At 44.7% G+C, this 27,990-nt stretch overlaps 1 protein-coding gene and 1 non-coding gene across 3 annotated transcripts; both read right to left on the minus strand.

Moving 5' to 3' along the window:
• Positions 1 to 1,283: 1,283 nt before the first annotated feature.
• Positions 1,284 to 27,990, minus strand: LOC100719728 (zinc finger protein 426). 2 transcript variants are annotated; one of them, XM_013149229.3, is made up of 8 exons: positions 27,724 to 27,990; positions 27,389 to 27,460; positions 11,595 to 11,749; positions 10,605 to 10,693; positions 9,629 to 9,755; positions 8,757 to 8,837; positions 7,888 to 7,967; positions 1,284 to 6,912 (listed from the first exon to the last, which is right to left on the minus strand). In XM_013149229.3, the coding sequence occupies exons 3-8, from the start codon at positions 11,617 to 11,619 to the stop codon at positions 5,530 to 5,532; spliced, it is 1,785 nt and encodes a 594-aa protein (XP_013004683.1). In that variant the 5' UTR covers positions 11,620 to 11,749; positions 27,389 to 27,460; positions 27,724 to 27,990; the 3' UTR covers positions 1,284 to 5,529. The 2 variants fall into 2 exon arrangements, with proteins under 2 accessions (XP_013004683.1, XP_023419453.1); XM_023563685.2 differs by having other exon boundaries at positions 27,389 to 27,990.
• On the minus strand, positions 16,841 to 16,945 carry LOC111755847 (small nucleolar RNA U13). The gene has a single exon (XR_002790403.1). It is a non-coding gene; the product is annotated as a small nucleolar RNA U13 (small nucleolar RNA).

The raw sequence follows: 27,990 nt of genomic DNA on the forward strand, positions 1-27,990 counted from the left end.
TCTTTGCCAATGGGGGGGTGCCTGTTGATAGTGAAAGGGTCAAAATCCTTAACAGTAGAGCTGCATTAAATCCATCCCACTAAGTGGACATTATAGGGATAGCAACAGTGACCAGAACATTACAAGATAAAGGCCCATTCATTCCTCCCAGTGAGTCTGGACTCATCTTCTCTAAAAGATAATATGTAGAGCCCTCCTTGTCTTATCTAAAGCTGGAAAGCCAGGAGTAAATGCTCTTGTCAAATTGCAACTGTTTCGTTTTGTTTGACACAAGGTCTCACTATGTAGTCCAGACTGGCCTAGAACTCAAGGCCATCTTCCCGTCTCAGCCTCCGGCTTGGTGGGATTACAGGCATGCACCATCATGCTCAGCTCACCAAATTGCAACCTTACACATAATTTGAAAGGCAACGCAGGTGCTTCTGAAAGGTCTACATGACATACTAGATCCCCCAAAAAAGATGATCTTTAGATGATCCCATTTCCTGCTAGACCCTTTTTTCATCTCCTCAACCCTTTATCAAGTCACCAATCTCTCACCCTGACAGGGAGATTCCTTCCTTGGCAACTCAGCCAGTGTCCCCTGGGTAAGTTCTTTTTACTGCCTTTGTCACCAGCCTTCCACACACTTGCATGGCATTTCTGCTCAACTGTTTCTGGAGTCCACAGTTCTGCTGAGTGCGCTGGACCCTAAGCTGGAGGAAGCTGACAGAAGACGAGCTCAAATCTCGATTTTCTTTTCTCACATTAGGTCTGTGGAATGCTTATTCCCTCTGTGACCACTGACAGAATTTTTCCCTGCTCCCAAGACAGTCCGTTCTGGAGGCTTTGCTAGTTATGACCCGAGGCAGCAGTTGATCAGGGAGTTTGTATTCTCAGTAGGCCTTTACCATCTAACAAACATCCCCAAAGCCTAGTAGCTGAAAACAAGAATTAATATCCAAGGCCTTCTGCAGATGAACTCGGTACAGCTCAGTTCTGCTGATTTCTCTTGGTCAAAATGAGTCCTAAAACCAGTTAATACAAAAAGGGAAATGAAATAGATTCCATCGTCTTGGAGTAGTTTCAAATAAGATGTGGCAGTTTCTAATCCACTACAAGATGTGCTGGAGCTTTGTCAAGGGGCATGATCACAATTCCACACCTAGATCTGTCCAGTGGCTCAGGAGAGCCAGCCCTGACTTCAAGGTCTCTCTCAAGTGAGGCTTGGGAGGTCCATTGTGGGAGCTACTCTATACAAATAGCCTCATCCACTGGGGAGAAAGAAAGAGTATTATCAAAGGCAAATTTCAAAAACGAATTTAATGTTTTAGGGCACCAACAAAAAGAAAGAGCATATGAATTTCAAACAGCAAGAGTAAAATCATTTCAGTGAAAAATATAATCAATTGCAAGGATGAAGCACAATGAGACAACAGAAAGAAACAAGATGTTAGAAATTAATCCAAATTTATTACTAACTAGATTATACATAATGAATAAATGTTCAAGGTGAAAGAAAAGGATTGTTAGTCAGAAGCTTTCAAGTACTTAGAGTTTTTCATCTCCAGCTAACGTATATATAGAGAGACATCTGGGCTGAGGGTGTAGCTTAGTGGTAGAGCACATGCTTAGCTGAGCGAGGCCTACATTTGATCCCCAGCACCCAAAACAAAACAAAACAGACTAAAAAGGAAAACAAAAGCAAGCTGATATGGCTGTGTTAATATCTAACAGAATCAATCAGACCATTTAGAATTTTGTTTTCCCGCAGTACCAGGGACTGAACCCAGGGCCTTGTGCAAGTGAGACAGGCATTCTGCCGGTAGCTACATCCCCAGTGGAAGGCTTGGATTTTCACAAACCTGGCTCAGAATACACCTCAGTGGCAGGACATCCAGCTACTGTGCAAAGCTCTGGGTTTGATCTCCAGCACCACAAAAACAAACAAACAAACAAAAAACAGACAAAAAGAAAAAAAGTATAAAACTGAATACCCTGCCAAGACTAATGCAAGAGAAAGAATGCACAAAGAAAGCAATTCTCGAATGCAAGAGACCCAAAGTAAACTTAATTGTACACCAAGGAAACATTAAAAATATAAAAGTTTTCCTTGCATATGTGCAAATGAAAACATGCCTAGAAAAATATACTCGTAATGCTTAAGATATTGGAAACCTTAGTTGTCCTATGATTACAGAGAAATTAAGCAAATAGCTTAAAATCGTACAAAAACGGATACCTAACACAATAATTAACAACTGCTCTAAAGCCAGATAATTGAACTATGAAAAAGTTACAAATTTATAAAACATGAAGACACATTCCAATACAGTACATGGTACCATCATCATTTACACCTAAAACCATCGTTATTTTGATAGTGCTGGGACTGAGCCCAGAGCTTTGTACATGTGTATTCTACCTCTGAGATCCACCCATACCACATTTCATTTTCTTTTTGTTGAACCCAGGGCTTCACCCATGCCAGGCAAGTGCGCAGCCACTAAGTGACACCCTAGCCTCTACTTTTTTTCTTATATACAAAAAAATTACATGCTAAGGTCACTGAAACATATCTACAGGGATCTTTCTTATAATACATTAGTAAACATAATCAAGTTAAGTATTAAAGACAGTCCAAACTCAGCATGGTGGTACACACGTGTAATCCCAGCACTCTGGGAAACTGAGGCAGGAAGATCAAGCCCATGTTGGGCAATTTAGCGAAACCCTGTCTCAAAATAAAAAAAAAAAAAAATAGGCTAGGATGTTGCTCAGTGCAAAGGTCCTGGGTTCAATCACCAATCTCCCCCCCCCCCCAAAAACCCAAGGAAATAGTATCGAGTTTACCAAGTTGAGTTTACTTAGGAATGAAAGATTAACATCAGAAAATCAATAAACTATGATCAATAATGACCATACTTATTTGCAAGTCCTTTCATTCATTCACATATTCAAGTATTTATTATGTATTATGAGCCACTTGTAGTTCTAGGTATTTGAGGCTTATGAATAAATGAATATGATGCTGATAGATGACAGGGGAAAAGCAATCAACAAATCCAAGAAGATTCAGCCTGTAAAATTTTTAAATATTGGGAAATCTTTGTGCAAGATTGGGTATTAAAAACAAAACTATACCCCGGGTTGGGGATTTAGCTCAGTGGCATAAGCACCTGCCTTGCAAGCAGGCGGTCATGAGTTCGATCCCCAGTACCGGAAAAAAAAAAAACAAAAAACTGTACCCACTGAGTCCATAGAATGGAGAGTATATTAGAATTTTAAAGAAAAAAATGCCGTTTTTACTAGTTTTAGTCAGTATTGTGCTGGAGGTAATAGTCACTCCTATAAAGGGACAACAATGACCTAACAATTGAAGTAGAAAAACAATAGTCTCTGTAGATGATAGGATTGCTGGTGTTAAGTGCTCTGACTTTTCGCTCCCAAAATTCATATTTATAATCTAAGCCCCAATTCGACCTTGAAGACAGAACTTCAGTTTGGGGTTAGGCGAGGTTCAAAGGGGGCAGAGTTAATACTGTAGGGCTGTGACCTCATCACAGGAGACAGAGAAAGGGGCCTGTTCTTAGTCTCAGGAAAAGATACAGGTACTGAAAAGTGGTGTTTTGGTAGAAAATAAATCTTAAGCAGCAATAGGCAGAGGCTGGTAAGTGTTTTGTTTCGTTTGTGTTTTGAGACAAGGTCTCGTTATGTAGCACAGGCCAGCCTTGAACTCACTAGGGAGCCCAGGATGGCCTGGAATTCATGGTGATCCTGCGGCCTCAGTCTCTGGGATGCTGGGATGCCAGGTGTGTGATACTTCATCAGGCTTGGAAAGGTTTTTAGTGTATGCTAGAAATACGGCCATTAAGGGCTGTCCTGGCATTTGCTACTGGAGAACGAGGAACATGTTACTAGAGAATGGAGAGAAGAGCTGAGTGTGGTAGCACACGTCTGTAATCCCATCTGTTTAGGAGACTGAGGCAGGAGGCTACCAAGTTCGAGACCACTTGTGCAATGTAGCAAGACCCCATCGCAAAATTTAAAATAGGGGCCTGGTAGTGCACGCCTGTAAAATCCCAGTATTCTAAGAGGCGGAGGCTGCGTGATCCAGCCCAGCCAGGGAGCTTAGTGAGTCTCTCTGAAAAAGAGAAAGGGATGTAGCCCAGTGTGAAACACCTGAGTTCAATCTCCACTACCACATAAAACAGGGCTGGCTGCCACGTACCGTGGCATATACCTGTAATTCCAGCACTCAGGAGGCTGAGACAGGGACAGATCACCATGAATTCAAGGCCATTTTGAACTAATAGTGAGACCCTATCTCAAAAAACAAAAACAAACAGAAACCAAAAATTGGAGCTGGGGATGTAGCTCAGTCATGGGTTAGTTAAATCCCTAGCACCACTAAAAAAGAAAGTTGGACGGAAAAGAGGCAGCTCTTTAATATGAAATCATAAAGATCTTGGTCGAACGTAGTTACAGGCCAGTGATTTGTGACAGGTAGAACTTGGGAGTGATAAAATTAGACATTTGAGGTTTGCTTTTTAACTGCTTGGTTCCACCTGACCTTTAGTAAAACACATAAGGGGAGAACTGAATCCCAAGGAACTGGGAAGCAAAAAAGGCAACAGAACTGGAAATCTGGAAACTTCCAGCCTATCTAAAGAAAATAGCTAAACCGAAAGATGATTTGGGACCCAAAGGAGGGATATTACCAAGCTCAACAGCAGTGAGGAATAGACTGGATTATATTAGCACAGAAATTGCCTCTTAGATCTAAAATAGACAGAAGGTTAGAGAGGTGAACTTATTAGATTTTAGGAGAAAACAGGGATAATTGTCTGCAAACGTGGACTCACCATGAAGAACAGGTAGGGACCATTTCTTTCTTGGCACACTCAGCACAATAAGTGGGGGCTGGGGACACACCAGTGTCTTTCAACAGTCTACCTGGTCCTGTTCCACTTGACTTCTGAAGAAGTTCTCTGTGAGTAGCCACACTGGCAGCCACGAACCAACAAGGGGTAGGGCCAAATCTATTCAGTTATCTTACATAGGCATATCCACCCTGCAGCCTGTAGCTGTTTGTGTTGTTTTAATATTATCATATAAAATGTAAAAAAATAAAGGAACTCTCATTACTTATATACATGAACTATAGTATATGTGGCCCAAGCAAGCCAAAAGGTTGGACACCCGTGCAAAGCTTTTATTAATGCTACCTTCACCAGGGGTCCAAGCACCAAACGAGGCTGATGTGCAGTGGTGACCTCATCTATGACTCCCAAGAGCTAACACTCAGCTGTGTGAACCAGGTCGAAGGGTCAGTAATGCAGCGCAGTGGTAGATCACTTACCTAGTATGCATGAGGCACTGGGGTTAATCCCCAGCACTGCCAAAATTCCACAAGGGACCTACGTATTGTATCTCCTACGATTAGGATGGCACCTATGCCAGTGGGAGTTACAACTCACACAGATTAGTTAAGACTAATCTGATGATCTTTGGTGTCACTGTCAATATTTAAGAGTGGCAATGGAGGGGCTAAATAGCAACACTGATCCCCTCGCATTTGTAGGCCTTCCCCCCATGGTGAACTCTTGCGTGTTTGCTTAAGCGGGAGGAAACAGCAAACGCTTTCCCACATTCCTTACAGATGTAAGGTTTCTCTCCGGTGTGTGTTCGCATGTGAATGTTGAGGGATGTGGAATACACAAAAGCCTTCCCACAGATGTTGCACACAAAGGGCTTTTCCCCACTGTGAATTTTTAAATGTTTAGTACGATGGGAAGAAGTAATAAAGGTTTTCCCACAATGAATACATTCAAAAGGCTTCTCCCCTGTGTGTGTTCTCACATGGTGAATAAGGCCTGAGGTCCTAGTGAAGGCTTTCCCACACTGCTTACACTGAAAGGGCTTCTCTCCACTGTGGATGCGGACGTGGGTAGCAAGGCCCGAGTACTGAGTGAAGGCCTTCCCACAGTCCTTACATTCATAGGGTTTGACTCCAGTGTGGGTCCTGATATGCTCAGTGAGCTGAGTGGATCTCGAGAAGGCTTTCCCACACTCCTTACATTCGTAAGGCTTCTCTCCAGTGTGAACTCGTAGGTGTTCAGTCAGGCCTGACCACCTCAGGAAGGCTTTCCCACATTCCACGCATTTGTATGATTTTATTCCAGTGTGAATTCGCATGTGATCGTTAAGGTATGTGTTATTTTTAAAGCACTTTCCACACTCCTTACACTGAAAAGGCTTTTCATCACTGTGAGTTTTTACATGTGCAGACAGTTGAGAAAAGGTAGCAAAGCACTTCCCACATTCCTTACATTTTTTGTTTTTCTCTTTAGAATGAACTGTTACATATTGGTTCAGGTGGGAGGGAACTGTGAATGCTCTCCAACATTCCTTGCACTCACAGAGCGTTTGTTCAGTATGTGTTTGCATGGGATTACTAAGGCATGGAAAATACTGGAAGTCCTTTCCAAATTCCTCCATTCTGTAGGGATTGCTTCCATTGAAAATCTGAAGATGCACAGCAAGGCTGGTGGGATGAATATATCCGCTCTCGTATTTCTTCCACTCGTAGGGGTTTCCTTCATGATGCGTACTCAGATCCATCTGGAGGTACGAGGGACTGAAAAAGGCATTCCCGCAATCCCTGCACTCAAAGGGCTTGTCTCTCATGCATGTGGTCTCATATGCAATATTCGGAGTCAGGCTGAAGATGTTTCCATACTGATCAATTTCAGAAAAGTTCTGTGCAGCAGAGGTTTTCTGGTGCAGATTAAGGATGTCTTCGCCATACCAGATATACCCAGAAGTATATTCTTGGTTTTGTGTGCTCATGTGTGTATTAAGGAAAAACTGTTCACCAAAGACTTCTCCGTATGGCTTGTATTTGTAGAGCTCCTCTCCACCGTGGCTTGCCTGTGGATGAAGGGATAAAGGAGGACCAAGGATTTTTTCAAACATATGAAATATGAGATTTTATAGGTAAAAAACACTTCAATGATTATAATGATTTTTTTAATTTTTTTTATTTGTTTGGTTTTTTCATTTTTATTGGTACCAGGGATCGAACTCACGACTGCCTGCTTTTAAGGCAGGCCCTTATGCTGCTGAGCTAAATCCCCAGCCCCTATAATGATTTTTTATGATTGCTTTTATAAGCACTGATTTCCTGACCTCTTTTTTTTTTTTGTCTTTTTCCTTTTTACTGGTACCGGGGATCAAACTCACAACTGCCTGCTTGCAAGGCAGGCGCTTATGCCGCTGAGCTAAATCCCCAGCCCCCATTTCCTGACCTCTTTATTTCTTCCAAATTGAATTATGGATTCTTCTGCCAGAATCCTGTGTTGTGGACTCTAATTGTAAAACAACTACATTTTCATAAAATTGTTAAAAACCCTGTTTCTTGGGGATTTAGCTCAGTGGCTCACGCGCCTGTCTGGTAAGTACAAGGTCATGAGTTCGAATGGTGGTACAAAAAAAAAATTCTGTAAACCCCGTGTCTGGTTGCCTATTTACGTGTTTTGGTATTCAGAGTATCTCCCCAGAGCACTGCTTTCTCTTTGGTGCATGTTACTTCTCTCACTTATCACTCATGTGTGCTGATTTTCTACAAAGGAATTTCTAATCTTTTCTGCGAGTGGGACATAAGAGGACTTCTTATGTCCTCTTGCATGTGCAGTTCAGTTGTGGACCACTTGCCTACCATGTTTGAAACCCTGAGGGTTGGGAATATAGCTCAGTGGCACAGCACCAGCCTGGAAAGCATGAGGCTGTGAGTTCGATCCCAGTACCAAAAGCAAGCAAGCATGTTTGAGACCCTGGGTTCAATCCCCAGTACTGCTAAAAAAAAGAAAGAAAGGAAAAGCAAGAAATAGCCCTGGTTAATCGTACCATTTCCATCTCTTTGGAAGTTTCTTCCCCAAAATAATCCTCAAATTCTGGTCCTTTGGTTGTTGGTTGTAGCTCCAATTCTGAAGTTAAACAGAAAGAAAAACAGGGATTTGGAGAAATAAATGGTAGATAAAGGACTTAAAAGTGATCAGGGCAAGGGCTGGGGATTTAGCTCAGTGGCATAAGCACCTGCCTTGCAAGCAGGCAGTCGTGAGTTCGATCCCTGGTACCGATAAAAACTAAAAAAGACAAAAAAAAAAAAAAAAAAGAAAAAAAAGATTAAAAAAAAGTGATCAGGGTCATTTGTCTTTGTTTTCAAGTTAAATGTGGTAAGAAAATAAAAACAGAGATCTTTGAGGATTTTGGTATGTGAAAAGCTGACATTGGGGTAGGATTGTAGCTCAGTGGAGAGCCCTTGCCTAATGTTAACTGAGGGTCTAGGTTTGACCATAGCACTGGGAAAAAATAAAGACCATAATAAGAATGTAAGATCAGGGGCTGGGGATTTAGCTCAGCGGCATAAGAACCTCCGTTGCAAGCAGGTGGTCGTGAGTTTGATCCCTGGTACCAATTAAAAAAAAAAAAAAGAATGTAAGATCAATATTTTAGATAGCTTATTACAAACTGATTCTAAGAGATTTATAGTGAAGGTTATCAGAAAAAAAAGAAAAATCTGGAAAAAGATTCTACATTGAAATGATAAAGATAGATCAGAACAGGCAGTTTTATGAGACCCTCAGAATGTTTGAATGGAAAGAAAATATTATGACTTGAATCTTCTGAAATAAAATTTATCTTTAAAATCTTTCATTGTCCTTGCAAAAGCATACTGAACTCATAAAACAAGGTTTGTCTTCACAAATACTCACGTTGAAGAACTCCGCTTTCTGCTGTGTTTAGTTCTTCTTGTTTTAACCAGGAGATCAGACTAGGGATGAAGAACTGGTATCCTGCACAGGTGAAAAGATGCATGAATGGAAGGGGCTCATACAAGGGATGGCAGGCCTTCCTATGACTGTGGAATCAGAGCTCTGACGAAAGCAATGTGTTTATTTCAAAGTGATTAAAACTAAATGCCAGGGGCTGGGGTAGAAGGCATGCTCATCATATGTGAGCCCTGGGTTCAGTCATCAGCACCAAAAAGAAAAAGCAAATACATATCCCCATTCCTGGGCCTGTAACAAATAGCTTATCTCTAACCCCTAAAATGAAATGCAGGCTGCTAAGCACATTACAAGACACCAAGGCTTAAGTAGACAAATAAAGTACAAAAAAAAAAAAAATGCTTGCTGTCATGGGGAAACCACTCTTGCCACTGATTCTCAAACCTTAGAATGTGTTACCTAATCTTAACCAATGACTGAGGCTTGCCCCTAGAGGTGCCAAGTGAGTCTGTCAAGGGCACGGAAGGGAAATGTACATTCGTAACAGGTCTTAAGGACCATGGTACCATGGTACCAAAGTCCTCATGGTAGCTGAGAATGGGCAACTCAGTGAGACTCTGTCTCGAAATACAAAATAAACAAGGGCTGGACATGGAGCTCAGGGTAAAGGTCTTGGGTTCCACTCCCAGTTAGCAAAATAATAATAATAATGAATTTAAAAATAGTCACCACATCAGATTAAAATGTAATATGGCACAGATATAGCTCTGTCATTTCCCACTGTATTCAGAATTGCTATGACAGTAATAGGCATGTGTTTGCTCCATTACAAGCCACAAGCAACACGGGTATCTTACCCACTGAAGACAGGTTCTCATAGTTCTCCAGCATCACTTCTCTGTATAGGTTTCTCTGGGTCGTGTCCAGTAAAGTCCACTCCTCTTGGGTGAACTCCAGAGCCACATCATCAAAGGTCACTGAGTCCTAAACCATTACACACACGGTGGTTTGAGCCAGTGAGCGGTTCTGCCAGCGCTTACTGGAGAGTTAGGAAGGAGAGCTAATGCCTATGCGAGGTTCTGAGTTCTCCCGCAGTCCATTACCAAGATTTAACGGTCCCAAGACCCCTGTCTCTCCCTGCAAGCTCACTGCCTGTTGAACCTCCTACTGCCATACCCTTCAGCATCTGTTGGTAAACATCAAGTCATCACAGCACGACCGGACTGGTAGCGTCTTGTTCTGTCTGTCCCCACAGCAGCTCACCCCTGAGCATGCTGCAAACAACTGATAAATGCCAATGAATAAATTCTGCGAGAAAAGGACCTTCCATCTGCTTATCGGCTGTCAGCATTTGGTGCGTAGCTCTCAACATGTAGTTGGTACCATGCAGCTCAAGGAGGGCAGGGATGTGGCTTAGTGGTAGACTGTGTTCCTAGACTGCCTGAGGCCTCACCCCATTGCTCTCATAAAAAAAAAAAAAAGACTAATTTAATGATTTTAAAGGTAATGCTTCACCAATAGAAGGCTCCATTCTATGGGGGAATTCAACTGGGTAATCACACCTTGAGGTTCTACTTCTTTTTAAGAAGCTCTGGAAAGCCTACATGGTGGTGCGTGGCTATAATCCCAGCACTCGGGAAGCTGAGACAGGAGGATCACCCCAAGTTTAAGGCCAGCCTAGACTACAAAGTGAGTTCAAGGCCAGCCTGAACCACGTAGTGAAACCTTGCCTCAAAAAACAAAACAAAGCTCTGGAGACAAGCATGCCTAGAAGGAAACATGTCTAGTTGGCGGGAGATTTCCGTTTTGTAGAAGGGTGTCCTTTCTTTTTACCTGGTAACAGTCCGCCTCGTAGTCAGTCACCACACTTTCGACCTTTGTCTCGTCTTCATAAAAGCAGACTGGTTTAGTGTAGAGAAGACCTGGTGGAAAGAAAGGAGGAGGCATCAGAACTCAGAGTTGCCCAAAAATCCTGCATTCACAGGTCAAGAAATCATCTCACCCAACCTTGAAATTTCCCCTGTAACTGTACACTCAGGAAAACTCAAACAAATGCATTCCATTGGAATAAAACGTAATGGTAGTCACATTTTGTTTGTTTTGCTAATGCTAGGGATTTACTTAACCAAGGGTCTCACATCTCCTTGGCAGCTGCTCTACCATTGAACCATATCCCCAGCCCTCTCTCTCTCTCTCTCTCTCTCTCTCTCTCTCTCTCTCTTTCTTTCCTTCCTCCTGTCCATCCGTGCTTCCTTCCTTCCATCCTTCCATCCGTCCTTGGCTTTATTTTGAGCTAGAGTTACAGCTCAATGGAAAAGTGCTTGCCTAGCATGTGTAAGCCATTGGCTTGACTCCCAGTATTGATAATCAATCAAACTCATGTGTAACTTTTTTTTTTAATGCAATTTTATTTTGAATCAGGATCTTGCTAAGTCTCCCAGGCTGGCCTCAAACCCTTGATCTTGCCTTATCCTCCGGAGTAGCTCTGATTATAACAGTTTGCCACTAAGCCCAGTACACAGTGGTCACGTTTAAAGTCTACAGCCAGAGGGGTTGACCACGAGCCGTGCTGCCCACGCGGGAAGGATAATAGTCTCATTCTATAGGGAAGGGAAGTTAAGTCCTGAAAAATAGGACTCTATCTGCCTGTGGTGATAAGAACTCAGGAGGATTATGCAGCCACTTCCCTAGGGAGGGCCAAGCTATAAAATTCTGTGTTTCAAATGAGCCACAAGCATGGCTGCTAAGGTCCTGCCCTTGGTCTCTGCTGTCAGGGGAGATCTAAGCCAGAGTCTCTGAAAAACAGCACCAAGGAGCTCTCACCTTCCGACAAATCAACAGCTGCCATTCTGTGGCTCTGCTGCTGGAAAGTGCCAGGCCACTCTCTTTCCTGATGCCGAAACCACTTCCAAGCAGCTTATGAATCCACGCAGAGAGATGCGACCTCCATTCCTCTTCATCCAGGGTTGTATGGGGTCCTGTTGGTGTCAATCATCGAGTGAAGACTGAATATCAGTTGTGAAATCAAACATCATGCATGAGTGCTGTCTCCCTGCAGATAACACATGGGGAACCCTCTGAAAATGGTCCCCTAACCATCAATAGTGCTCTGGACACTGAGCAACATCTACTGCAGATCTGAGGCTGCTCCGCCGCCTTTTCACATATCAGGTCATATAATCATCACCCCTGTCCTATGCAGTGGGTTCTGTGACCCATATTTAATACCAAAGGAAACCTACATTCAGACGCCAGTACTGAACACTCGAGGGTCATCCAGTGTGGAAGTGATGAACCAGGGCTTGGGAGAAGTTAATTTTGTTCCAGAAGCCTGACCTCCTCTGGTTGTTTTACTCCTTCAAAAGAACAGACATTGCAGTCGCCACCAGTGCCATGTCTGATCCCTTCACAGGGACATAGTATGACTGAAGAGGTTTTGCTTAACCATGACAAATTCAAGTTGAAATATAAAAACGAACATGACTCTGTTATCAGAAAACTTTTAAGTACATTTGGAATAACATAGATATCTGAACCTGCAGGTGTGTGTGCGTGCACTGGTTATGAAACCCAAGATTTCCACATGCTAAGTATGCACTGTACTGCTAAGAGGCACGCTCAGCCCTTTTTAAAAGATGTTTTCTTTAAAGACAGGATGTTACTAAGTTGCCCAGATTGGCCTCAAACTTATGATCCTCCTGCCTCAGCCTCCCAGGTGGTAGGATGACAGGCACGTTAACACCACACCCAGCCAATGACGGTTTATTTGATCGTATATATGCAAAAACTAAAAACTTCAAGTCTGCCAACTTGCAGCTCAATTCAAGATCTAAGAACCTAGAGCTATTGGTGGAAATCAAACACAAAGTTTTAAGTGAACAACTTTAATTGCAGCCATGGTCTGAGGCTGAGGCTACCCTGGGCCTCAGAGTGAGACCATATTTCAAGAAAGAAAGAAAGAATGAAAGAACGAAAGAAAAGAAAGAAAGAAAAGAGGAGGGAGGGGAGGAAGACAGACAGACACCAGCCATGCTGATGTGACATGCTGTAAATGGGAGAGGAAGGCTCCTTTACATGACCCCTCAGGATTGCTCTGACGCAGCCAAGGACCTCACAGAGGCATGTTACGGTACCCACTGGTCCCTGAGAGGAGGGTGTACAGGACACTAAGTGAAGCAGGGTGTACCAAGCAGATAGCAGCCAAGATCCACGGGCTCTTCACTGGGTTAGGCAGGGCACACCAGCAGAATTCTTAAAGGGACTCTGTCTGTGCCTTCGAATGCCAATCAGCCACGGTCAGGGGATGGTGATGAGGAGAATTTATGGCAGAGACCAGGATTATCACAGTGGTACACTGTCACTTCAGATGAGTGACACACAGGACCAGGAAAACAGGAAATTGTAACATTTCTAATATGCTGGAATACATGTACCAGGGAGGCTAGGGCAGGAGGAGAGCTAGTTCAAGGCTAGTTTGGGAACACACCAGGATCTTGTCTCAGGAATAAACAAATAAATAGGAGCCACGCCTGGTGGCACAGCCTATAATCCCAGCATTCTGCATGCTCAGACAGGAAGACTGCCAAGTATAAACCCAGTCTGGAGACGTGCAACTTAGCAAGACTCTGTCTCAAATGAAAAATAAAAAGGGTTGGGGATGTAGCTCAGTATGAAGGCCTTGGGTTCAATCCTAGTACAGTGGGGGCAAAGCTATGGCACATGTGCCACGGTGGGCTGCTTGTTATCAATGTAAACTCTGAAAGCTTTGCCATCACTGCTCTGGTGCTGACGACAGACAGACAGACAGACAGACAGACAGAGTTCAATGGTAGAGTACTTGCCTAACAAGTATAACATTGTATATTCAATTCCTAGCATGGCAAAATAATAACAGGGCTAGGGATATAGCTCAGTGGCATAAGCGCCTGCCTGGCCAGCATGAGGTTGCAAGTTTGATCCCCAGTATGAAAAATAAAATTTTAAAATGAAAATAGTAACAGTAAACAAAATTGACAATAAAAATGAGACTGTGACACACACAGTGAGGGCAGCCAGTGGGACCCAGAAAAAAGAATCGCAGTCTCAACCCCCCAGGACAATCTGAGGCTTCCTTAACACGGAAATATTTTGCCCTTTGATTTCTAGAAGAGTAGCCTTGGTCTGCTTGAGGACCCTTTGATCATCTCACTTGAGGCAGATACCTAGGAAGGGCAAGCTTATTTTTCTGAAGAAAAATGTGATTGTCCCCAGAGTCACAACTAAGCAAACCCCAGGGGAACCACACGCCGTACCACATAGCGCAGGAGATCATACTTCACACAACAGCAGAAAAACCTGCCCGACTGTACAGACTGCATTTGCAAGGGCATTGGACTAAGCCCAGTGGGCGATGTCCTTACACTGAGCCAAATTCACTGACATCAAACCACTGACTGGATATTCTACGTTTCACCCGAGCTCACCAAGTGGACTCAGTACTGACCTCTAAATAAGTGCCTGATATGGCCAGAGCTCCCCCAGCAACTGAGGAGGAAACCTTCGTGATTAGGGACGTGGACTTAGCATTTGTGACCTCTCCATGCCCCTTCATCCACATATGTTAAAGACCAACAAGTCACTCTGTGATGAAGGTATTTAGGGTTAGGTAAGTGAGAGGAACTTTTCATTCTTGAAAAGTTCTATAGTTTTTCTCCTTCACTGAGCAGCTGTGAGTGTAGGAGACTCACAGGGACGAATTCTCTGACTGATGGGGATGAAGAAAACCCAGAGCATCAAGTGGGAAACATTCACCCTCTGAAAAAGCAGTGGGATCCTAGCAGCTGTCAAGGGCAGGTAGGGAATACCGTTAGCCAGAATAGCCTGTCTGGAGTTGGGTGTGGTGGTGCGTAGCTGTAACCCCAGAACTCAGGAGACTGAGCCAGGAGGGTCTGAAGTTCAGGCCAGCCTTGGCTGTACAGCAAGATCTTGTCTCACTACCCTCCCTCCGAAAATGACCTGTCCTGTCAGTGATGGATGGCCACGTTGGCATGAGATCCTCAACTATGAAATAAATACACTGCCTAATAGCGCAGAGATCAACAAATCCTGCAGTAAAGGACCTTGCATGTAATTTTGGGCATGTGGGCCACATCATCTCTGTTACAACCACCCAACTCTTTCCTTGTAGTTTGAAATAAACCATAAACGATATACAAACAAATGAGTGCCTACAATTAGTAAAACAATTTAGGAAAGCAAACAAAGAAAAACAGTCCACAGGTTGATGTGTTAACCTGTGTACTGGAATATTTCTTGAGCTATGTAACAAAAAGTCTCAAGTCTGGTAGCCAAAAGCTTCCTTGATTCAAAAATTTTCTATACTTAGAGTCACAGCATTTTTTACGCCTAGATAATTCACAAACCTAGAGGCCTATATCAAGAGAAAGACCCTGTACTATCAACATAATCTATATTATACATTTATCTTTGTTTTCCTCAATGAAACCTCAGTTAAGTATTTGAATGACTATATAGAGGCAAAAGAAAATATACCCAAAGTGACTCTGAGGTGATACTATGTCCTGGGGCCTCAAAATACAATTATGAGCTAGGTATGGTGGCACATGCGTGTAATCCCAGCTCTCTGAGAGGCTCAGGCAGGAAGATTAAAAGTTCAAACCTAGCCTGGGCAGTGTATCGACTTAGCAAAACCCCTGTCTCAAACCAAAAAAATTTTTTAAAAGGATAAAGATGTAGCTCACTGTGAAGGCCCTGGGTTCACTGCCTAGTACTGCGAGAAAGCACCATTATGGGCCACCAGCAGTGAAAGCAGAAGCCATGGGCATCAGGTGATATATTGTATCTTAACACAACAGAATTAAAAGAGGGCGCATTTGAATCACAGACCCAAGTCTCGGTTATTTCCCCAGTTGCTAAATGTATAAATGGGATACAGAACTTTTGGGAACTGGCAGCATACCTAAAATTGGTTACCTGACCAACAAGGTGAGGGCCATTATGGTAGCAGAAGCCAATAGAGGTACAAGGAATTTCCCAACGCCTAAAGCACACTACTCTAGGTTTGGGCAGAAGTCACGTGAGTCCTGGAGAAAGCCTAGACTGTCTTACACTGAATCCCAGGCAGTCAGTCACTCCAATTGTAGCTGCTGCTCTAAATGTCTTTGCTGAAGCAAACGAGCATGACAGCTGGCCCTGGGATCCGGCTACCAGTGGAGATGAAGATAACGGCCCAGTCTCCACACTATGCTGGAAAAGACTCCGGGGTTCTGCATGCCAGCGCTGTCAGATGACATAAGTCTCCTGCCCAATGCCAAAATGGGGTCAATGGTTTTGAGAGGCCAAAACCATCACACAGAATAATACTGTGCAGAATGGATTCATCGACCAATAGATAATCAATAGTTCAAAGACCTTTTTAACAACACAAATACCCTAACTGATTCAGCGACCAGCCAACTTAAAGAAGTTTCGGGGAGTTCAGGGTCTGCACAATGTCTACACAATCCCTACAAGGATTCACTTTAAGTTCCTGCTCCTTACATTGACTGTCCCAAAAATGAGGCACAATATTTGCTAGTTCCCTTAGACTTGGAGAAAACATATACCTTTTTTTTCATCTCATGTCATGCTTTACATGCGTACAGACCACCCTTTCTTTATCCGTGAACTCTTTGGAAGTTAAGGCATATATTAACGTTAGGAAGCTTGTGTTTCCTATGCCACACTTGCATTTCCAACATTTCACTTTCATTTGTAATATTTCTCTTCATAAATACTGCACAGGGCTGGAGCAAGGTGCCATGGTAGAACACTTGCCAAGCATGTACAAGGTCTCTGACACCCAGCGCGCACACATACATACACGCACAACTATATGGCCAAGTGTGTGGTGCGTGTGTGCAATCCCAGTCACTAGAGAGGCCAAGGCAGGGAGTTCACAAGTTCAATGCCAACCCTGACTTAACATAAAACCAAAAGTGCTGGCTGGGGTACAGTGTAGCCTTCCCAGTACCACAAAAACAAACAAACAAAAAACCCCACAGATTTTAAAAACTTTTTTTTTTTTTGCAGGTCAGACAGGTAATGTGTCAATGTTGTAGCAAAATTTGAGGGAGACATACATATCTTAGCACATGGCATGAACACCCAATCATTACACTAATGAACTGAAGTATCTAAAGAAAAGTAAATAAAAAGCTTTACAGAAATTTTAAGAAATAAATTATACTTTTTTATTTTATGTGCCTGAATTGAGAGGCATCTTCCTGGGTTGGAGATGTGATTTAGTGGTAGAGTTCTTGCCCTGAATGCACAAGGCCCTGGGTTCGATCCCCAGCAAAGGGAAAAAAAGAAAGAAAAGAAGAGAGAAGCTTCATCCTAGTGACGTTAGTGCACACCTATAATTCTGCCACTCTGGGAGGCTGAAGCAGGACATTCACAAGTTTGAGTCCAGTCTGGGGAACTTACTGATTTAGTGAAAGTGTCTTTAAAAAAAAGTCCTGTTTCCTTGCATTCATTCATGACTGACTTAACAGTTGTTAAATAACAGACAATTAAAAGCTGAGAACAAAGCTGGGTATGGTGGCACACACCTGTAAACCCAGTACTTTGGAGGCTGCGGCAGGAGGGTCACAATTGTGGGGCCAACCTAGGTGGCACAGCAAGTTCAAGGTTAGCCTAGAGTACACAATGAGACCCTGTTGCAAACAAAACAAAACAAAACAAAACAATGAGTACTACACTGTTCCAAACCACAAAGCTGCACCAACAAGAGGCATGATTTTTTTTCTTAGAAGTGTAAATTTTCTCTCAGTGGCCTAAGCACCTGCCTGGCAAGCACAAGGTCCTGAGTTCGAGTCCTGGTACCAAAAAGAAGTGTAAATTTTCTCTAGGATTATTCCAAATGAACAGAAGATCTCATTACTTGAGTGAAATATCTCCATGAAAGAGTTTATGTGAGTTCCAGTGAAAAACATAAGAAATAACCTATGCATAACATCAGAGAATCATCTGGTGGCTTTTCACAATGAAACATTAGCAGGAGGGCTAAGAAATGGCGAGGGAGAAACAGGAGACAAAATCGGGCTACATTACAGCAGAGCTGGAAGGGCAGCGCAGCAGTGGAGTGCATGCTTACCACTCATGAGGCTGTCGGTTTAATACCCAGCGCCACACACATGCTCCAGGCTTACGATAAACATGCCTGGTGCTATCAGTCATCAAGACATTCAACTGTGCCCCAGGAGTTAGTCACAGAGTTGAAGTTACACTTAAAACCTGAGTTGGGTCTGGTGTAGTTCAGCGGTGCAGTGCTTAGCCTTGACACATGCTGCAGACTGAACAACTGGGACATGAAGTGATCAAATGGCTCGAGCTTCCCAAAATAAACTGAAAGTTCTGTGAACTGGCAAGCCATATGTCTGGGCGACAGTGTCTACCATCAAATGGCAACAGCATATAAAACAGTGAGCTTGACATTTCTAGTGTGTGCAGACATGACTCTTTCCCTGTCCTTCTGCTTCTCTCTCTCTCTGTCTTTCTCTCTCTCTCTCCTTTCTTTCTTTTAGTACTGGGAATTGAACCCAAGAAGAGCTGAACTACAACTCCAACCCTTTTAACTATTTGACGGGGAGAGGCCTCACTAGTTTGCCAGGCTGGACTTGGGTTTGCTCCCCCGGCCTCCCAAGTGCGGGGGGATTACAGGCATCTGTAATCCAGCTGGCAAAGATTTTTTGAGCACTGACATCTGCTGCACCCTTATCTTATTAAACCCTGCCCTTCGCTCCCTTCCACCCTGAGGACCAACAGACAAGCTCCTTGCAGTTGGGACTCTGACATGCAGGTACCACCTGAAAGTGGAGTGCTGATGGACAGTCTCCCGGGGCAGAGCCTGCAGCAGTGTCCACGCGGAGCCACACAGCTGTTCTCAAGCACACGTGCCTGATTCCTGAGGCTCCCGGTGGCTGGTAACAAAGACATCTGTAAGTGGCACTGTGACGACCTCTGAGAGCGTGCAGGCTGTGAGGGGTCTGTGGCCTATGTGAATGGCCACCAAAGGGAATCCACTGGACATAAGACCACGGGGCCAAGGGTATCACTCACCCATACAGGCCTGCCTAGCAGGCACGAGTGCCATTCACAGTATGTAATGAAGAAGGAAGGAAAGAAGAAAGGAGGGGAAAGAGGGAAGGAGGCAGGGAAAGGAAGAAGGGACCATTAAGGGTCATGCGGGCAAAACTGCGCACTCTGCAATGGCTACCACTTTTCCCAGCCACGCCAATGGGTGCTTGACCCATGGGCCGCCCAGCAGACATAACAGCAGCTGACGGACATTTATGCTCACGGGAATATACGCAGGTTCTTGATACGGATTTGCCTTTCCTTAATAATGCCACCTGTGCAATCACAAAAATGCTTTATCTATGGCCATGGGTTTAGCTCAGCGGCGTAAGTGCCTGCTTGGCAAACGCAAGGTCGTGAGTTCAATACCTGGCACCAAAAGAAAGAAATAAAGCTTCATCTATCACCATGGCATTCACACAGCACTGTTTCTCCTTTTTCCTCTCCTCCCCTCCCCTCCCCTCCCCTCTCCTCTCCCCTCCCCTCTCCTCTCCTCCCCTCCTCTCCTCCTCACCCCTCTCTTGTCCTCTCCTCTCCTCCTTCCTCTCCTCTCTCCTCCCCTCCTCCCCTCTCCTCTCCCCTCCCCTCCCCTCCTCTCCCCTCCCCTCTCCTCTCCTCTCCCCCACCTCTGCTGGTACTACCAGTTGAACCCAGGGCCTTCCCTATGCACGGTAGCAAGCACCCTATCATTGAGCTACCTCCCCAGCCCCACAAAGCATTGCTTCTAATCAAGAAACCCACTTCAGTCAAGTGTCATAGCACATGTCTATAAGCTCAGTACTCGAGACTCTGAGGCAGGAGGATCACAAGGTTGGGCTGGCCTGGGCAACTCAGTGAGGTTCTATCTCAAAATAAGAAGTAAAAAGGGCTGCTGCTGCTGCTGGTGGTGTAGCTCTGATGAAGGGCATTTGCCTAGCAAGCATTAGGTCCTGGGTTCAACCCACACTATGGAAAAGAAAGAAGGGAAGCGGGGAGGGGAGGGGAAGGAATTCCCTAAAGCAAAGGCATGTAACACATCCCCGTGAGCCTCTGGTCTCATTAGACACGCCGTCACTCAGGAGCACCTCATGTCCCCGACAGGTAGACTGTCCTGATGCAGACGTACAGGCTCTCAAGTGGGGTGCAGCGGAAGAACACTTGCTAGCACTGGATTCCATCTCCAGGATGGGGCCCTCACTCGTGGGGCCAGTGGGAGACAGACCACAGAAGGGATGAGACTGTCTCACAGGACACACAGATGTTTCCCCTCAGTATCCTTGGGTGACTGGTTCCAGGGCCTGATGCAGGTATCTAAATCCATAGGTGCTTAAATCTCCATTTAAACCACACAGTACCTGTGCACCGCTTGTACACATCCTGCCAACACTTGGATCATTTTTCTTTCTGCATTTTTTTGAACTGCATAATCCAAACTGGCCTTGAACTCACTATGTAGCCCAGGTTGGCCTCAGACTCTTAAATGATCCCCATGCCTCAGCCTCCCAAGTGCTAGGATTATAGCCTTGCGTCACGACCACACCCAGCTTTTCATTACCGTGTCTCTGGGTGACCTAACACCTAACACAACACAAATGCCTTGTAAATGCTGGTGAGACTGCATTGTTCAGGAAATTATGACAAGAAAAAATGTCTGCGCATGCCTAGTGCAGATGGGACCGCCACAGCCCTTACTATGCAGTGCAGGTCAGCAGAAATGTCACATTTGCTTCCAGCTGGTGGTTGGCTGAGTCCCTGGCTGCAGACATGCAGAAGGCAGGCACATCTGCTGTGCACAGGGAGCTTCCTGCTGCACTGTCTCCTCACAGCCAGAACATGAGTGGAGCTCATGGAGGCAGGAGTGAATGTGGGATTAGCTCCACAGACAGAATCTTTATTTTACTTTTTTTGCAGTGTTGACTTTTGTTTTTTCAGTACTGAAGACTGAACCCAGGACCTCACACATGCTAGGGAAGTGCTCTACCAACGAGCTACATCCCCAACTTTTTTTTTGCAGTGTTAGGAATTGAACCCAGGGCTTCACAAGTTTTAGGTTGGTGCTCCACCGCTGAGCAGCACCCCCAGGCTCACAGACAGAATCTTTGCCCTCAGTTCTAGGGACTTAATTCCCTAATAGGGACCGATTTCCTCTGAAACACTGGAAATGACCTTGCCACCTGGTCACTGCAAGCTTCATATGTCACCAAACCCCTACACTCAGAGGCAAAATAAAGGGAGGTTAATCTCCTGGCCACAGCGACTGATCCCAAGTACCAAAGAGAAACCGGGGTACAGCTGTACAGTTGGGGCAGGTCTAGAGCCTTAAATACTTCTGTGTTACAAAGAAAAGGTAAATGGGAGCTCTCAACGGAAAAAACAGAGGAATGCAAGAGTTAGACCCTCTGGGAATGAAGTTTTGGGTTATTCCACCAGGTACAGAACCCAGAACAGGTGATGTTTACTAAAAAGGGAAATACAGAATTGGCACTTGAAGTAACCAGGAGTATCAAGCAGAAACTTGTGACCAAGCAGAGACAAGAGCAGTAGTAGTTTTACACGTTTTCTCTTAGCATTGTGTCTGCTTTTGTGCATGTGTTTGCATAAACTAGCCAATCATTTTAAGCTTCTCTACATTTGTATTACATATGAGTAAAGGTTGTTAATATGTGTGTGTGCATGTGCATGTGCGTGTGCATGTGTGTGTGTGCAGTGCTGGGAACTAAACCCAGGGCCTTGGCACTGACCTACATCCTAGGTTTTATCTTGATAAAGACTCTCCCTAAGTAGCAAAGTTACCCAGGCTGGGTTCAAACTTGTGACCCTCTTGTCTCAGCCTCCTAAAGTGCTAGGATTATAGGCAAGCACAACAGTTGGCTGTTTGGTGGTGGGGGGCTTAGACAGGGCCTCATTATGTTGGTTAGGCTGACCTTGGACTTTAGCCTTTACTGTTTTCAAACCTGAGATCTCCCTGCCTCAGCTTCCAGAGTGCCAGGAGTACAGGTGTGCACCACTGCACCCAGCTATAATTGAGTCTTGAGGTAAGGACAGTCACTGACAATGGGACTAAGCTGGAGGAGTAATTAGTGTGGTTGTGATGGTGTTACACCCATTGAGACTACACATTTTCTCACTTTAGGGAGGAGTCACAACTTTTATTTTCTTCCCTACAAATAGATTTGTTTAATTACTGAAAGGGACTTAAAATACATGTCGAAGGGTACATGTGAGTATCTGGTTGTGCCAGGGGGCTGTTTACTCATCTCAGGTCCAAATTGCCCTCCAACATTGGGTATGGAACATGCTGGTTTGGTCATTTGTTTTACTCTGATCTTCTTAAATTTTGCCAGAGGGGACCAAGAGACACTGAAGACAGAAACTCCCACGGATCCCACTGATGTATGATGGGTCACAGGATAGGGTGAGAAGGAATCCGCATCGGGAAGCCTCAATCTGTGTCTCTCGCCACCATCCTGTGGCCTTCTAACGTGCATACCAGACACTTAAAGGAATCCAAGTAGAGTAGCAGAATCATGTCACCACATGCCTCCTCCTCCTCTTCTTCCGCCTCTTCCTCTTCCTTCTCCTCCTTCTTCCAGTACTCGGGATCGAACCCAGGGCCTTTGCACTCAGCTACATTCCCAGATTTTCTATTTTGGACAAGGTCTTGCTAAGTCACTAAGTTGCTCAGGCTGGGTTCAAACTTAAAATCCTCCTTCCTCAGCCTCCCAAAGTGCTGGGATTACAAGTGCCCACCACCATTCCAGGCATGTGTATGTTTCGGATACAGTTTCCTGCGTATCTCACTTTTTATGTAGATTTTATTTTTAGGAGTTCATGTTTGCAGTATATAATGATCACCTTCATCACGGGTGGTTGCTTCATGGCCATAATTCCTTTTAGTTCTTTTTCCTTTCCTTTCCTTCCTGTGTCCCTCATGACCCAGTCATGATGCATTCTAGGAAGCAAGCTGTGTTTGACCCAACTGACACTGTGCATCTTGGTGAGCCCAGGTCCTGTACCCTGTTCCCCACACCTTGGGCCTGGGGTGCCACCCAATTCCTGTGCGTACCAGCCCTGCTTTAGGGGACCAGCGCTGTGGAGCCCTGCTCATGCTCCTGCGGTGACTAGCCCAGCTCAGGCTCACAAGTTCCTCTTTTGTGAACTACACCTGTACCGTGGACCACACACCCTCAGTGGCCCTCCACGATGTCCGCTTTCTGGCATACACACGACCCTGCATAACCCTCTCCTTCGGGGATCCAAGACTTATGATTTCTTTTCAGCCAAGAGAATATGGTAAATATGAGGGACTCTGTAGATGTAACTAAGGATCCAAATAAGTTGGTTTTGCATTTACTGGGTAGAAAGCCTGTTTGCTTGTCTGTTTGTCTGTCTGGCCACACTGGGAATTTGAACCCAGGGCCTTTATACAGGGTGGGCAGTCTACCACTGAGCCGTGTCCCCAGCCAGTAGGTTTTGCTTTTCTTGGTTTTTGATTTGTTTGTTTTGTCTTTTCAGTACCTGGAACTAAACACAGGGCCTCTGACTCAACAGTACTCTCAGTGCTTTTCTTATTTTTCATTTTGAGACAAGGTCTCACTAATTTGTCTGAACTCGTGATTCTCCTGCCGAGTAACTGGGATCACAGACACACACCTCCACACCCTACGCCAAGTTTTTATGGATCAGTTAAACCTTCTCTGTAAATTCAGATATTCTGGTGACTGACTTAGTGAAGGAAGGGGGCAAGTGACGAAAGGTACAGGTAGCCTCTAAGAGCTGAGGCAGCCTCCACTGATGAGCGATAAAAAGTCCTGTAACCAGAAAGAAATAAATTTTGCCAATGACTTGACTAAGGGGGGACACAGACTCTTCCCTAGCCACGCCAGATGGGAACCAACCCTACCAAAACCCTTGCTGCATTCAGGTGATCCTGGGTAGAAACCCCCACACGCCCCCCAACTGATCTTGTGATCCAAAGTAACTATGAGATAAGCCTGTGTTATTTTTACCTGCAATACTTGGCAGAAGTTTTTAGGCACCAATAGACAAATATGCATGTGTTTTCTAATCAAATATACATGTATTTCTAATACACGTGTTTTCTGAGTCCTCCCTTGGTTGGGGTAGGCATTCTTTTCTGTCTAGCACTGTACATTCAAAATTATGTCAGCTACACCCAAGGGGACAGAATGCTTGCCCAGAAAGTACAGGGCCCCACATTCTACCCTAGCGAAACCCACAAAATATATTAATGAGGGTCGTCCATACTGTGGATCTGTTATTAATGTCTCCCTTCCGTGTGCCATAGAGCAGTGATGGTGAACTTTTTTAGAGCTTTCAGTGATACAACAGCCTGCATGCGTGTCACAGGTCTGCCATCACTGCTGTAGAGGATTCCAAAAACTAAGTATTACCACAATCTACCTATTCTGTTAACCCATATTTGGATGTTTCTAATTAAGGTAAAGACTATTATTTCAAATAAGAATGATAAAACATCTTTACTATTTTTTTGAGACAGGGTCTTGCTTGAAATCACTCAGCTCAGTACCTTCCCTTCTACATGAACGTGCACTGTACCCATTAGTGTAACCTTAGAGAGTATCCCTATGCACAAAGCTATGGCCAGCAGCTCCAATAAACTGCTGCCAGCATCATGTGTGCACCCTGCCAGCCTTATGCTCAGGACCATCATCAGCTCTACCTTCAGAAGCCTCTCATCAGTTTTTTCTGTAAGTCCAGAAAGCTTACTGGGACCCCCGAGAGGTGGATCCAGAAGGTGGTAAGGAGCCCTTCAAACTCTTTGCCAGAGCACATGGGCAGTGGAGTGTCCTGGGCATTTACCTACGGAGTAATTCCAAACCCCTAGACATGTTAGTAGCTATAAGGAGCCGCCCAGGACTCCTTACTCCTGGAACTAGAACTGGAACATTCCCTCAGGGAAACGGAGTCCTACTTTGGATAGCAAGGACTCCGAGGTGGACTGAAAACTTCTCAAAGAAGATTTTGTTTATGAACACAGGCATTTCTAAGATAAGTAATACAAATGAATTTTCACAAAGAATTTCTTTGCAATGTTTAATTCTTCTCATTAATTCCTTCAGTTAATCTCCTACTCCTGGAAATAAAATACATTCATACTGTCTCTCTCTTTGGCTGGGGGAAGGAGCAGTTACCTGGGATTAAATCCACGGCCTGTGCACTGAGCTACATCGCCAGCCTTCTTTTAGAGATGAGGGGGTCTCACTAAATCACTGTTGCCTCAGCTGGGCTTGAATTTATACTGCTCCTGCCTCAGCCTCCCACAGTGCTGTGATTACAGGTGCGTATCTCTGTGCCTGGTTTACTTTCTCCTATTTTCCCTTGGTCACATCACTTGTCATCCTCCTGTCAATTATGTATTGAAGATCATATCTGTTCTCCCAAAGAAGAACACTCCACTGTCAAATCTAGGGTTCTGTATCTTCTTTTTTTTTTTTTTTTTTGGTACCAGGGATTGAACTCATGGCCTCGTGCTTCCCAGGCAGGCGCTTACACCACTGAGCTAAATCCCCAGCCCCCTCGTCTAGGGTTAACTCTCTCAGGTAGAAATCTAACATAAGCAGTCAGTACACATCTAGGCTTTCCTTTCCTCACCTCCCATTCTCTTTTTTAACATATCTAATTCTTATGCTGCTTTCTGGTCTCAGCTTAAACAGAACCCACTTTTCTTACATTCACTAACCCCAAAAATACTAACAGAATATGTAATCTTTTACTTCTAAAACCCTGATTGATTTGTTCTAATAGTTTTTTGGCTATTAATCAGATGCTTTGTCTCTCTCTCTTTTTTTTTTTTTTTTTTTTTTTTTTTTTTTTTTGTCTTTTTTGTTTTTATCGGTACCAGGGATCGAACTCACGACTGCCTGCTTGCAAGGCAGGCGCTTATGCCACTGAGCTAAATCCCCAACCCCAAGATGCTTCCTCTCTTCACCAATTTATAAGTTCTCCAAGAACAAGCCTAAGTTGAGTATTTTTCACTGTCTTAGCCGTGGTTATTCGTCACTACAAAGGAAATACGAGTGATGGGAAAACATAAACAGAAATGTCAAAATGTGTGACTTTATTGAAGACCATCTGACTCTTCAAAAAGTCAATAAAAAGAAATGATGACGGCTCCAGGTTCAAAGTCCCTAAAGGATATTACAATTTTTCAATACAAGAACCTTGCAACAAGCTAGACTTGAAGTCATTCCAGCACTCAAGAAGCTGAAGCAGGAGGGATCGAGTTCAAGGACAGTATGGTTTACACCACTGGTGGCAAACCTATGACATTTGTGCCACAGCTGGTAGTCGCAAAGGGGAGGAAAAAAGAAAGAAAAGAAACTTGAAGGGTTTTAGATTCCCAGTCACCCAAATGCATAATTTGGAACAATGTGCAAAGTTTTGATTTTATATAAAGCATGTATTACATAGTTTTGCTGTGTTTCGGTGGTGCAGGGGGTTGAACCCAGGGCCTCAAGCATGCTAAGCAAGCACTCTACCCCTTTACCACATTCTCAACCCTAACATTATTTGCCTGGATGAAATACTAGTATTGTCGTTTTAATGGGCCCATAGCCTCATCTTTAGGTGATGTACTACCAACTACCGAAATCATGCCTACAATGTTCAACTTACTCTCAAATAGTTCATCATAAAATGCATTTTATTTAACTTTTAAAATTTTTACGAGTACATATGTTTGCAGTACATAACAACGATTACATTCATCGCAGGGAGTTGCTACACGGAGGACATAATAAAATTTTTTTTTTTTTAGGAGAGAAAGCAACTGGCTAATTCGCCTAAGCGATGTAGTAGCCTAACAAAGCCTCCATGCTTAACTCCTGGAGGGCTGTTTTAAAGGTGTGTGTGTGTGTGGGGGGGGTTACAGACCAACTTGCTTCAAATAAGAATACCTCAACTCTAACTGGGCGTGGCACACGCCTGTAATCCCAGCAATCTGAAAGGCTGAAGCAGGAAGATGGAAGTTGGAGCCCAGCCCGGGCAACTTAGGGACTTAGCCAGACTTTGTTTAAAAAAGGGGGGCGGGGGAGGGCGGAGATGTAGCTCGGTCGAAGGCCCTGGGTTTCTTTATACGGAGGTGGAGACCGAAAAACTTAGTGCCGGGGTTTGGGCTGTAGTTTAGTGATGGAGAGCGCTTGCTTTCCATACTTGCAAGTCTCCTCAGTCTCTTTCCTCTCTCTCTGTCTCCCTCCCTCCCTCCTTGTTCTCCTTCAATAAACAGTAAGACCCATTTGGGGTTTCCAATGCATTCATATGCACCCGAAGACACCTAAGAAGCTTGCAAGCGTTCAACCATGAAACGTAGCCCCAGCATCTCTGCATCTTTATCTTTCTAGCGGAATACCATGTGTCTCAATAAACACGCCACGCACGAAGAAAGCGAAATTCTCAGATGAAGCATTAGTTTGCATTAACAAAAAAAGAGTAAAAACAGCCCCCCCCCACCCATCTTTCACCCAGTTAGTGGTCACCTGGACGCGCGGAAACCGTCTGGTCCCTGAAGCTGGAGGACGCAGTGTCTTAAATCAGCGTGATCCCAGAGGCTGGGGATAAAAATCCAGCAAGGTTACTGCAGAGGCTTTTGAAGCGGGGTGTGCACCGTGCATGCAAACCTGAAGGACGAGCGCGGCGACCCTGCCCGACCCGGCACCTGCAGGGGTCGCACAGCCCGAGTGGCCCCAGCCACGCGGGGGTCCCGGGCACGGGCGCGCCAGGCCCCTCGGAAGAGGTCTTTCAGGGGCTCGGGCCTGACTCGTCCTCTCCCCATCCCCTTCTACCGCAGGTGCATCCCTTCACCCAGCCTCACCGAAGCCGGCCGAGACCGACCACCTCGGAGTAAGGTCTCGGGTGACCAGAGCCCAAAAAGAAGCGGGGAGCCGCTGACGTTACTTCCGCTTCCGCTAGGGCATCAGCCACGTTGGACCCCTCCAGGGAGAGCAACTCCAGTTCCCGCCCTCGCGGGTGCAAGTGAACCCCATAATGGGCTCATTCAGGTGGAGCTGGAGCAGAAGCCCTGCAGCAGAGGTTCAGCTTTGAAACGCTTCTCCAAGCCAGGCTAAGGGCAGGGCAAGGG

The sequence above is a fragment of the Cavia porcellus genome, unplaced genomic scaffold (genome assembly GCF_034190915.1).
Source record: "Cavia porcellus strain 051 isolate PalLab524CR breed Dunkin Hartley unplaced genomic scaffold, mCavPor4.1 scaffold_17, whole genome shotgun sequence".
NCBI classification, from domain to species: domain Eukaryota; kingdom Metazoa; phylum Chordata; class Mammalia; order Rodentia; family Caviidae; genus Cavia; species Cavia porcellus.